General features: G+C 42.0%; 3 protein-coding genes across 3 annotated transcripts; 1 reads left to right on the top strand and 2 right to left on the bottom strand.

The window, feature by feature from the left end:
• Nucleotides 1-43: 43 nt before the first annotated feature.
• On the bottom strand, nucleotides 44-2479 carry iah1 (isoamyl acetate hydrolyzing esterase 1 (putative)). Its single transcript, XM_083999005.1, has 6 exons — nucleotides 2363-2479; nucleotides 2183-2235; nucleotides 1889-2040; nucleotides 1330-1491; nucleotides 761-882; nucleotides 44-386 (listed from the first exon to the last, which is right to left on the bottom strand). The coding sequence occupies exons 1-6, from the start codon at nucleotides 2423-2425 to the stop codon at nucleotides 201-203; spliced, it is 738 nt and encodes a 245-aa protein (XP_083855131.1). The 5' UTR covers nucleotides 2426-2479; the 3' UTR covers nucleotides 44-200.
• A 641-nt stretch (nucleotides 2480-3120) lies between these two features.
• LOC311005190 (dnaJ homolog subfamily C member 30, mitochondrial-like) lies at nucleotides 3121-5164 on the top strand (the record flags this gene model as incomplete). The annotated part of the gene is made up of 1 exon (XM_083997543.1): nucleotides 3121-5164. One exon carries the CDS (start codon nucleotides 3121-3123, stop codon nucleotides 4147-4149), a length of 1029 nt encoding a protein of 342 aa, XP_083853669.1. The 3' UTR covers nucleotides 4150-5164.
• Nucleotides 5165-5423: 259 nt separating this feature from the next.
• LOC311006250 (cleavage and polyadenylation specificity factor subunit 3) lies at nucleotides 5424-11140 on the bottom strand (the record flags this gene model as incomplete). Its single annotated transcript, XM_083999004.1, has 18 exons — nucleotides 5424-6029; nucleotides 6143-6239; nucleotides 6384-6450; nucleotides 6671-6758; nucleotides 6904-6998; nucleotides 7151-7249; nucleotides 7564-7672; nucleotides 7866-8018; nucleotides 8120-8266; nucleotides 8405-8563; nucleotides 8663-8838; nucleotides 9423-9573; nucleotides 9666-9755; nucleotides 9839-10016; nucleotides 10101-10229; nucleotides 10339-10436; nucleotides 10885-10948; nucleotides 11070-11140. 18 exons carry the CDS (start codon nucleotides 11138-11140, stop codon nucleotides 5928-5930), a joined length of 2073 nt encoding a protein of 690 aa, XP_083855130.1. The 3' UTR covers nucleotides 5424-5927.
• Between the last annotated feature and the right edge of the window lie 57 nt (nucleotides 11141-11197).

The raw sequence follows: 11197 nt of genomic DNA, 5'->3' as shown, positions 1-11197 counted from the left end.
TTTTTAAATAAGTTTCTTGCTTGCATTTCCTATGCACATAAAATAAAATATATAAATCTTTATTGTGCATTAGTACATGGTCTTGTATTGAACATACCTGGCAAATACAACACAGTGCACAGCTGCTTCACAGTCTCAGAGTAAGAATGCAGCCCAGTGTCAGGCTCTCGACAAAATGCCCAGTCCAGAGTTACTTTCCCTCATCCTGAGCTCTGGTCACAGAGGAGGCTGGTCTCAGGGCTCTTGACGTCCACGTCTCCCCAGTAAGGCAGGATGAAGGGCAGGTCGGCCACTCGTCTCTCCAGCAGCCCCCACAGGTGCTGGGCTACGAACTTGTTTCCCTTGTCTGAGAGATGCAGTCCATCAGACAGGTAGGCTGTGTAGTCCTGAGGATCAGAGGGCATAGTTATCCATATAGGAAATTATTGTTAGGTATTTTCTCTTTAAAAAAAAAACAGCAAATTGTCATATTTTGTCACCAATGATGAATCTAAACATTTGTTTTAATGTTTAGAGTCAGGCAGACAAATCTATTTGCAGGTAATTCAGTTGTGCATCATCCTTTTTACAGTATATACAATATTTCCTAAGAATCTAAAATGATGAATCAGGACAACATCTTCCTGCTGATTCAGATGCCTTACCTGTAAATAAATGATAGATATATGTTTTCTGTGAGATGGCTGAATGTTAAAAGGCCTTAAAGCTACTGACAGAGAGGAGCAGCAGCAGCAGACCAATACTGATGCACTGTGCTCACCTGTCCATCTTTCTGCATGAGTGTCCAGAGGTCCAGGACGTCTGTGCCACTCTGAGCAGCAGCCTGCACACAGGCCTCCGCGTACTGCCCCGCTACAGAGTAGTGGCGATTGAGAGGAGATCCTGGAAGAGAAGCAAAGAGTCACTTAGGTCTGGTGTGGAACTTTTTTTTTTTTAACTAGGGGGAGAAGGTTTTAAAAGCAGGGTTCCTACGCAAGTATGTAAAGTATGGAAAAGTATGGGATTTGATTTTATACATTTCCAGGTCTGGAAAAGTATGGAAAATGGAAACTATTGTATGGAAATAATAATAATCTTAATATTTATCTGGGTTTGGTCTCATCTGAAGTTATTTGGGTTAATTATTTTGTATGCGCTATTGTACCTAGCTACAATCTCCAGGAAATTATTTGGTGTTTTAATGAAAACAAACGATAAATTGCATGCTTTTTTTTTATATTATGCACATCTATTTACTCAAATATTACAAATAATTTGAATTTTTTTACTGGGAAGTCTGGAAAAAGTATGGAATTTGGAAATTTCAAATGTGTCCTGTAAAAGTGTTACCTTTCAAAAGGCACTCCTTCTCCCAGGCTGGTTCGTGGATGGGTGGGGGGGTGATGAAGATGACTTTGTCTGCTGACACTCCAGCTGAAGCCAGGAGCTGCGTGATCTCCTTCAGGTTCTCCGAGTACTCCTCCAGAGGGATGTGCTGCTGGGGGTTTTTATCTTCAGGAACAGACAGAAGAGGGCAAAACCCCGTACAGAAACATTAATAGAGACACATGATAAATTCTGATACTGTACTGTGACTGTGATTCTGGAAGATGCACACTATCTAGTTGACTGCAATTACAGTTGTGTGACATCTGGAAACATTTAGAGTGGTAGTCCTGCAGCTGAGTGTTGTTGAATGGGTTCATGTTTCCTGATGATATTGTTCTTCATCTGAGCCAGCTGGTATATCACAATTTTAAGTGTTGCCAAATCTGAGGACTGGCCTTTTGAACAAGAAAGAAAGAAGAGATCTACATTTGCAGATATCTTGAAGCAGCAAAGCTCTTCTTCATTGTTGAACTGAACTTGTTAAACTGTGAGAACAGATGGTGTCGGTGTCAGACTGCACCTTCCAGTGAACAGTCGTTGGCTCCAAAGAAGACTGTGACAGCAGCGATGTTGCTTTCTGCTGAGCTCTGGCTGTTGATCAGGCGAGGAAGAACAATCTTGGCCCATCTGGAGTTGTAGCCAGATAGTCCTCTGTTTACAACATCGCACTTTCTGAAGGGAAAAAAACATATATTTTGTTTTATAGCATCTTCAAATATTGGACAACAGAAGTAACTTTGGTTTGGTTGCCAGCCTGACTTGCATGCAAAATATAAAATCACCGTCCCATACCCTTGTTATGGGAATTGCTTACCTTGCTAATTTGTCGGCAATGTCTGCACCCCACCCGTTGGGTTGAAATGAAAACTGAAACCAAAGAAGTGATTTCTTCATTTCAATCTGAAGCTAACATGCTAGCTGGGCATGTAGCAGGTTGCAAGGCAAAATGCAAAATATTCTCGATTATAAAAATATATAATTTGAATGAACCCACCTGTGTGATGGAGTCGCCGAATAAAATCACTTTAGGCCAAGTGACAGTTTTGAACTTAGACATGATGAAGCTGCTAAACCGTAAACACCTGACACCGTGTTTACGGAACTTCCTGTTATGGAGGAGCCAAACCCAGACTTCACAATAAAAGTCTTTACACCATGATTTTGGTTAAATGATTAAAATCAACAAAATAATTAATGTGCATAACTTTTGACATTCAAAATTAAAATAATGCATAAATAATCAGATTGTAAGATTGCCCTGCCAGCCATACAACTTCAAGTGTGCACACGTGTTTTTCCCCCTGCAAGCTGCAAAGTGAATGTAATGCCTTTTTTTTTTAAATAAAGCAGCCAGAGGATTAAAAAAATAAAAAATAAAAAACGACACCAAACACAAACTAATGTTTTTAGTTGGATATTTCTGTAAAAGAACACTGTGGTGTGGTGCTAATTAAAAGGAAAACAGGAAAAACACAGATACATTTTCTATTTTCTCTATTTTACTTTTTGGTGTGCTGTTTATAGGTGTGCTGTTTATAGGCACTATGACCCAAGTAAATATAAATTTTACTATACTTAATTGCCTGCCTACCATAGACCTCCACAAGACCAATGTAAAACCATGAGATCCATGTGTAAAACCTAAATGTAAATTTTGAGTGCAGTTCTCCACACTCGCCGCTGGGGGCGCTGCATGTGGCGGCGCTTCCCTCAGCTACACGGAAACGGTGTCTTCTTCGCACCTTCGTAAACATGGCGGAGGTCAGGCAGCGTTTTCGGAAAGGAGCGTACGACTTTGTGAACAAAATATACAACCGCCACGTCCTGGAAAGACCAAAGAAGCGCTGTAAAGGTGCAGCACACGTGTCGTCTCTGTCTGCCGGGTTTCTGTCGAGTGACATTAAAAACTGTGAACTTTACGGAGCCGAAAGCACCGCGGACACAGTGACCGACGGGGCTGCACGGCGCAGTTACACAACTCAAACACCGGTGTCCGACGCTCACAGCGACATTTGGAGAGAGGGAAATGTCTCTTACTATTCATATAATCGCGGACTTAAAGGGTATAACGTCCAGGTTGGAGTTGTAGAGGGAAATCTCGCTCCGTGTCGGAGCAGCGCCAACTTTCGGAGGACTTTCTGCACCTCCAGCCCTCACAGGCGGTGTTTATGTTGGGGTCACGGACAGTTCGTGTTTATTAGGGATTACACCGGAAACGGGGCTCGATCTGAACCCCTGTACAAAACCAAAACAGGCTATTACGACATCCTGGAGGTGCTGCCCAACGCCACTCAAGCCCAGATCAAAACAGCCTACTACAAGCAGTCCTTCGTCTACCACCCGGACAGAAACGCCGGCAGCGAGGACGCCACCGTCCGCTTCTCCGAGATCAGCGAGGCCTACACGGTGCTGGGGAACAAGGCGCTGCGGAAGAAGTACGACCGGGGGCTGCTGAGCCAGTCCGACCTGCTGGCCACGGTCAGACCCTCCTCCAAGGACGGCGGCGCCGGCGGGGGCTCCGCCAAACAGCAGACCGAGACCCGGCGGCCTGTGGTGGGCGCAGACATCAAGGGGGGCGTGTTTGATTTCGACAAGTTTCTCAAGTCGCACTACAACGAGCAGCTGCAGAAACAGAGAGAGATCCGGTTCAGGAAGGAGGAGATGATCAAGCAGAAAGAGCAGGCGATGTCCGAGAGGAAGCTGGGCAGGTACACGGAGATAGGCGTCGCGCTGCTGCTGGCGATGGCGGTGGGGGTCGTGATGAGCTTGAAACGGGGCTGAAGAGTGGAGAAATGTTGTCCTAGAGAGAGAGGAATGAAAATGCATTTTACTGTGGGACCCCTTATTTATTACCACCTTTCACACAACCAGGGGCAACGTTGTTCATGTGACCTGACCTGTGTTTTAAACTCACTGTCACCTCCCTGTGGAAACACACGTGAATCACCATCATCACAGTTGCAGCTCTTTCCTGTCCTGCAGCTGCCAGCTGAACTATGGATCAATAATATGGCAAGAGCTTTTTTAACATTTGCTGTTCAGAAGATGAGTTGGCATCTAGATTGATTATCATTGTAGATTTTCAAAAACACATGTCAAAAAGTTTCGCCTTTCAGTGTCTTGAGATAATAGGTTCATGTTGTTTTGGACAATTGACTAAACAAAGTGAAATCAGATTATATTACTTTTGGCATTATTCAGAACAAGCGATCAATCATCACTGATAATCTTTAATTGTAGAAAATAAAAGCAAGCAGGAAGGCACCACAGGACAAGTACGTTAGATGACTTCTCACTGTGTGTGAAAATACTGTATTCATTAGTTTTTCTGTAAAAGAGTTAAATGTGGAGAAATCAGAATGTAATTTTATTTTTATGGCTGTTTGGTCTCAGTCTCTGAGTTTGTCAGTCACAGTCAGCGTGATAACCCAGCAGTGATCCTCACTGTGCCAAGTATATTGTCAACATGATATAGTATGTTGATAGAGGAAGATTGGTTTTATGACCTGGTGCTGGTGTGGTTAAGCTTCTTTCACTTTAATTCATCTGTTTTTCAGATGTCTTTATTTCTAATGGTGGTGCAAGTTTTGGATTTGTTGCTATTTATATTTATGGCAATGTAAGGGATATCAGATCAGAGAGCCTGTTAAACAGGGGCATTCAGGAACTGTAACTTTATGCAGATTGATAAGTTAAATAATGTGCCTTGGATGATATTTATTGTAAAAGCCCTGTGGTCATATTGTCCAGATATTTAACAAATAAATGACTCCTGAGCCGTGCCTGTCAGGGCACAGTGACACTAAATATACCTGAGTCTTTTGTTTGTGTTATTTTATTGATATGTATGTACCAACCTCCATCAGGCATGAAGACTAACACTGATTTAAACAGATTTTTAAAAGAAGACAAGAGACGACAACACAACTGAGTCGACACACATTTTTATAAAATCTTTTTGTTCAACATACAATAAACAGATGTAGTGCATTTGGAAATTCACAGTTCACACATTATAAGTTAGTCGTTTCAGTGCACATTAGTAACAAGCTAGAACAAACCTACAGAGCATTTACACTTAAATACAGCAAACGTAGTAAATATATTAAAATTGAAAGTGCTCAACACAAAACAACACTAAAATCTTTTTTCTTTTTTAAAAACACCGACCTACATACAGCAGCTTATTTGTTTACTTCACTTGGTAGCTTATTTTCACCGGCGAGGACTCAAGGACGTTTCTCTAAGTAGTAAAGGCCAGAGCCATCAATCGCTCTGGTAAAGGCCAATCTACTATTTTCAGACTTGTGTGTGATTGGCTCCCGAGGCCTTTGATCAAACCAAATCTGGTCAAGCAAGTTAGTGACTGACTCGTCTTTTTTTTTTTGTGCAATACAAGAATGAGCTTAAGTTTTGTTTCATCTTGTAGTGGAGAAACATGGACGTCAGACTAATCTATCAGATAGACAAGTCGTTCATCCTGAGCAGCACATGTTATTTGTAGAGTTGGGCTCGTTAGAAAAGCTGCTTCTCATTATGTCTGCAGACTGACTCTGTTCTCAGATGACGGGGTTGAGGGCGTCATAGAGACGCTGCACGGCCAGCTCCACCATCTCTCTCAGGGAGTCGTCCTCCGTGGACTCGTCCTCGTAGCACACCGACTGTGGACGGAAGAGAAAGTCAGTGAGAAACAAAAGCATGTAGAAAAGAAACAGTGACACTGCACTGAAACCATTATTCTGAGTGTGAATGTGTCAAGATGAAACTTTCTTACCCTCGTTTCCAAACAAATGTGAACCGTCTTCCCATCGACTGTCACAGTGATATTTTTACCGTCACTGAAATCCACACACTCCACTCCAAACATGTCCCTGAAGACAGAGAGCAGATAAATAAAAATGTTGAAAAATAACTGTATATGTGAGGAATTTAATAAGAATAAGATTAACAATGTGCAGTTTTGCTATTTACACAATATTATAAACAAGTTGATACAGATATATTGTAGCACTCACTGCAGCATGACCTCTAGTCGGGTATGGAAGACGTCCATGTCCATAATGGAACTCTGAGTCTCCATGACTGTTAATAAACACATCACTGAATACATTAGACCAATCTATTAACTATTATCTATTATTAATAGATAATAGTTAAAAATGATCTATTAACCAGATACAAAGCATTAGACTTTTTTAGGTGACAGTAAAGCAGGAAATGGATTTACACAATTCTTGCAACAACAAAAAAAAAAAATCAACACTAAGATCACGGGTAGATGTCCGTATTTGGACAAACTGACCTTTCTGAGCCTTTGGGTTGGACTGGACCTCCAGCACCACAGTGGTGACGGCATCAGCGTACATGTCATTCAGAGGGTTAGCGATCCACTGAAACAGGAGAAGAGGGTGGTTGAGTTGATCCAGGCATTTATAGACAGCAGAAGTTCACTTCTTGGATTCATAATATTTTGTTAAAATCAATTTGGTCTGGACTGAACAGAGACTTAGCATCTGAAGTGTTCAGACCGCTCACCTCTAGCAGCACCATGCCGACCTCGTGGATCAGAATGATGTTTTTAAAGAGTTTCAACGTGTTTTTCTCAGTTCCATCCAGCTCCTCCACATCACCTGAGACAAAACAAAAACATGGGATATACTGTAGGTACTCAAATTTAGGAGCACAGAGAACATTTCCAAAAAAAGGTTTCCATATAATAATGAATGATCCATTATTAAAGTGACAAGTCACTTTGCATGTGCACTAATGGGGTCGGACTTACCAGTGAGGTTCCTCAGATGGCAGACGAGCAGTGAGTACGGTCCAGTGAAGGGGATGGCCTGGGTCTGTTTCACCGTGCTCATCGACAGCTCTGTGTACGCTGCAAAACAGACACATCAGATTGCTGCAGCTCAAAGCATCATACACAACTGAATATAGAGACGGTGGTAACACAACAAATTTGTCATAGATCCAGGCCAGTATCTCTGTAGCTGACATCAATGTTTGTATGTTTTGTGGTTTTTGTTAATTCATTTATTCATTCAATACTCAATTTGGAGAAAAAAATGGGTCTACATCTGTTTGGTTTTTATTTCCAGAGAGTGTCCTTGAGCTGAAGATACAGACACTAACAATAATCAGGTGATCCTGAGCCTCAGGTTGGAGGAACTCTGAGAAATGAAAGTCACTTACTGGATAAATCAGAGGGATTGAGGATGTGGTAGTTGAAGTTCTTTTTCACCAGTATGCCTGATACCCTTTGACCCTGAGCACACTTCTTATCAGCCAGAGAGCCCATCACCTGAGAGAGGGGGGCAAACAAACATCTCTGTGAGTAGATTTATGTGTTAACATGTGTTAAAACCAGCAGTGCATGTAAAAACCACAGCTTAGCATGGCTTTTAAGCCAGAAGCAGAACATCGTGGCTACAAACTCATTAAAAATCTTGATAGAGGGGAATAACAACAGTGAAACAAGGCAGTGTGTTGTTGACCTTGGCCAGTTTCTCTCCTCTGAAGTTGAGGGTGACGGCTTCTGTGTTACGAGGGTTGTGGACCTCGATGTGAACCTGGTCGTTATCCTCATACTCCCTGATCAGTGCAGCCTTCAGACGGGCCATCTCATTCTGCTCCCCGTGGACCAGGATCTATGTAGAAAGTCAAGTAAGTCAAGTTACAGTCAAGAAAAGCTTAAAGCATTTTTATTTACAGATGGGGAAAAAAACTATTCGTTTTTTTCCTCTCCTACCACGTGTGGTGGTTTGAGCGCCCTGATGAACTCGCTGGTCTGCTGGTAGTCTGTGTGGGCGGAGAAGGAGATGTAGTCCACGGACATCTTCAGCTGCAGCTTCTGTCCTGACATGGTGGTGATCTCCTCCGGCTCAGACATGATGTGCTGCAGGGAGCGCCCCATAACATGACATGAAGCTTATAGATGACCATAAAACTGATGTAAATGACTGCACTTTTATTTTAAGAAACTAGACGAATGTGCCTTTAATTATTAACCCACTCTACTGCACTGTGCTCTGACCTTGGCCAGTGTGCCCTCCACACAGTATCCTGCGATGATGACTCCGTTCCTCTTATCGGTGCACCAGCTTTCAAAGAGCTCTCTGGAGAGTCCGCTCTGCATCATACCTGGAGATGCCATCACCACACTGGGACCAATGTCATCAAAATGGTCCATGCTCTGGAAATAACACAGTAATAATAGTTCATCAGTGGCGGTCAGACCCTAGACATGAGAAACAGTTTGGCCATCTGTATCGGTGTCGGTGGAGCTTTCTACCTTGAGGTTGCTGATGTGCTTGAAGACAAACGGGTTGTTGATGTTTATGGCCTTGCGAATCTTGTCGTTCATTGCATTGACGTACGTCTGGTACACAGCCATGCACTTCTTGGCCAGGGAAGAAGCGTAGTAGATGGGGATGTCGTGGAGCTCTGGGTGGTTCTGCCAGTACTCATCTACAGGGGAACATGAAATCAAAACCTCACAGACTCGCTGAGTCATGCAAATAATGGAATAAAGATCCAAAAAACAAAACTTACGGGAATTACTGTCTTGTTTACATCCACATACTGTATGTCCAGCCTTATAATATATGTAGTGAAGATTTTTGGATTGAATTTATTGAATAAAATACTCAGAGTGAAATTAAATTAGCTTTAGACAAATTCATGAATTTTCATAAAAAATATGCAGAATTAGATAAACTGATTTCAATCAATTTAAATGTACATTATATATATATATAAAAAAGAAAACACAAGTGAATAAATTCCCTCAAATACAGTGTAAAAAGGAATGGGACTGATGGATGGATGTACATATGGACAGACAACCAGGAAATGAAACGCCTCTGGCAATGGATGTTGCCAGCTGGAAGACATAATATGAGAAATACAATGAGCTTCACGACTCGGATGAAGATGTGGGAGTAGATCTAGTAAAAAATGACAGAATCGAGACCATCAGTATGGCTGGATCTTGGTGAAATCAGCTATTTATAGACCAAATCCAGAGCAGGGAGTAACGCATGACTACTCACCGAGGATGAGCAGCAGTTCCTGGGCCCGTCCTAAGGCGAACACAGGGATTAAACAGCGACCTTCTCTGTTGACGATGTCATGGACCGTGTTGCAGAACCGAGCTTCACGTTCCTCCCTCTTTTCGTGGATGTGGGTGCCATAAGTAGACTCCTTCAGAAATAAAAGCAGCGTGTATCATGTGTTTGATCACCTGAAGTGACCAATAATAGTACAAATGTAAACATGAGGAGTTTAATGCATACTATGATCAGGATGTCAGGTTTGACACTGGGGATCTCAGCTGCCATCAGATGCCTGTCTTCTTGTCGGGAGAAGTCTCCTGTGTACAGCAGCTTAAGAGGGCAAAAAATTACATCTCAGCAACCGGCTTCTATAAAGAAAGAGAAAATCAAACAAACTGGGATGAGGTTGTTACCTTGACTCCAGCTATTTCGATCATGAACATCGCGGCTCCCAGCACGTGACCAGCGTGGTAACACCAGAACTTGATTCCTGCCACCTCTTTGACCTCGTGGAAGTTGATGGTCTCAATCTTATCCATGCTCTCCTCCAGGTCTGTCTCAGTGTACAGCATGTCATCTGCAGAAATGTTGCTGCAGCATATAAAAATAATTTGATTATATTACAGCTCAGCAGAGTAGAGTGTTTCCTGATGAGACGGGCGCTTCTGGTCCTACCTGACTTTGACATAGTCTGACAGCAGCCAGCGGTAGATGGCCTTGGTGGCGTGGGTCATAAAAGTCCTGCCTTTAAAACTGGTCTTCTGGAGGAACCAGGGCAGAGCGCCACAGTGATCCAGATGGAAACTAATGAGAAGATAAATAAACATCAAATGGCTCTTGAATATAACCAAAATAACTTCTACTACTTAAAACTAGTCAGTGCAGCACATGGAGGAGAGCAGGCAGGACTCACTGGCTGATGAGCAGCAGGTCGATCTCAGCTGGGTCGATCAAGTCTATGTAAGGGAGAGCATCCATGCCCTCCAAGCCAGGGTGGATGCCACAGTCCAGCTGTGAAAACACAAATGTTAATCCAATCATCTGACCCCAGAAAATGTCAGTACAGCTTTCCAGACCGTTCTGCGTACATGCATGTGTGTAAAAATTGGAATAAAACTGCTCAGACATATCAAACAAAAGCCAACATTTTACTCCCTGCACACGGTAAGAAAATAAAAATCTGCTTTTCTCCCAGAAACAGGACATAACTTTATAGCTACTGTTAACCATCTAACAGTTACCAATTGATCAATAATCAATTCATGTCAGCTTTTTGTCCCAATTATTTGTGTAGTCTATGAAACTAAAATCCATAAATATTCAGTTGACAATTATATTTTAGAACAAAGATTTATTGATTAAAATGATACTATATTAATCATCTAATTTTATTAATAATCTACTCAGGTCTTGCGATAACATTTTATCACTTCAGAGTGAAGATGAAAATATTATTTACCATAATTTTCCTCCCTTTGAACTCCAGGATAATACATGACCTTCCAACTTCTTGACCAGCACCTCTGTACATGAGAAAACGAATGTATTACTGTCTGGTATTTTTATTTTAGTTTCATACAGAAACAGCCACTCAATATTATGCATTATAGCTAATTAATTAAAAAACTAAATAAATGAACTCACAGCGGACGGATCAGTAGCTGGTCACTCTCCTCGGCAGGGACAATCACCTCTACTTTACGTTTTGTCGCCATGTGTTTTTTTTCCCCCTTAAATTTAGCAGGTTAATTTGACAAATATAATAAAACTAA

Source organism: Trachurus trachurus (genome assembly GCF_905171665.1).
Source record: "Trachurus trachurus genome assembly, chromosome: 22".
Lineage (NCBI taxonomy): Eukaryota > Metazoa > Chordata > Actinopteri > Carangiformes > Carangidae > Trachurus > Trachurus trachurus.
This window is presented reverse-complemented; position numbering and strand designations above follow the sequence as displayed.

What these genes read in the sequence shown, in the direction of transcription:
- iah1 (XM_083999005.1), bottom strand. Translation starts at nt 2,425, where the DNA reads ATGTCTAAGTTCAAAACTGTCACTTGGCCTAAAGTGATTTTATTCGGC. An exon ending in TCGGCGACTCCATCACACAG is followed by an intron (nt 2,236 to 2,362) that starts GTGGGTTCATTC and finishes CTTTGGTTTCAG; the next exon opens with TTTTCATTTCAACCCAACGG. An exon ending in CAACGACTGTTCACTGGAAG is followed by an intron (nt 1,492 to 1,888) that starts GTGCAGTCTGAC and finishes CTGTTCCTGAAG; the next exon opens with ATAAAAACCCCCAGCAGCAC.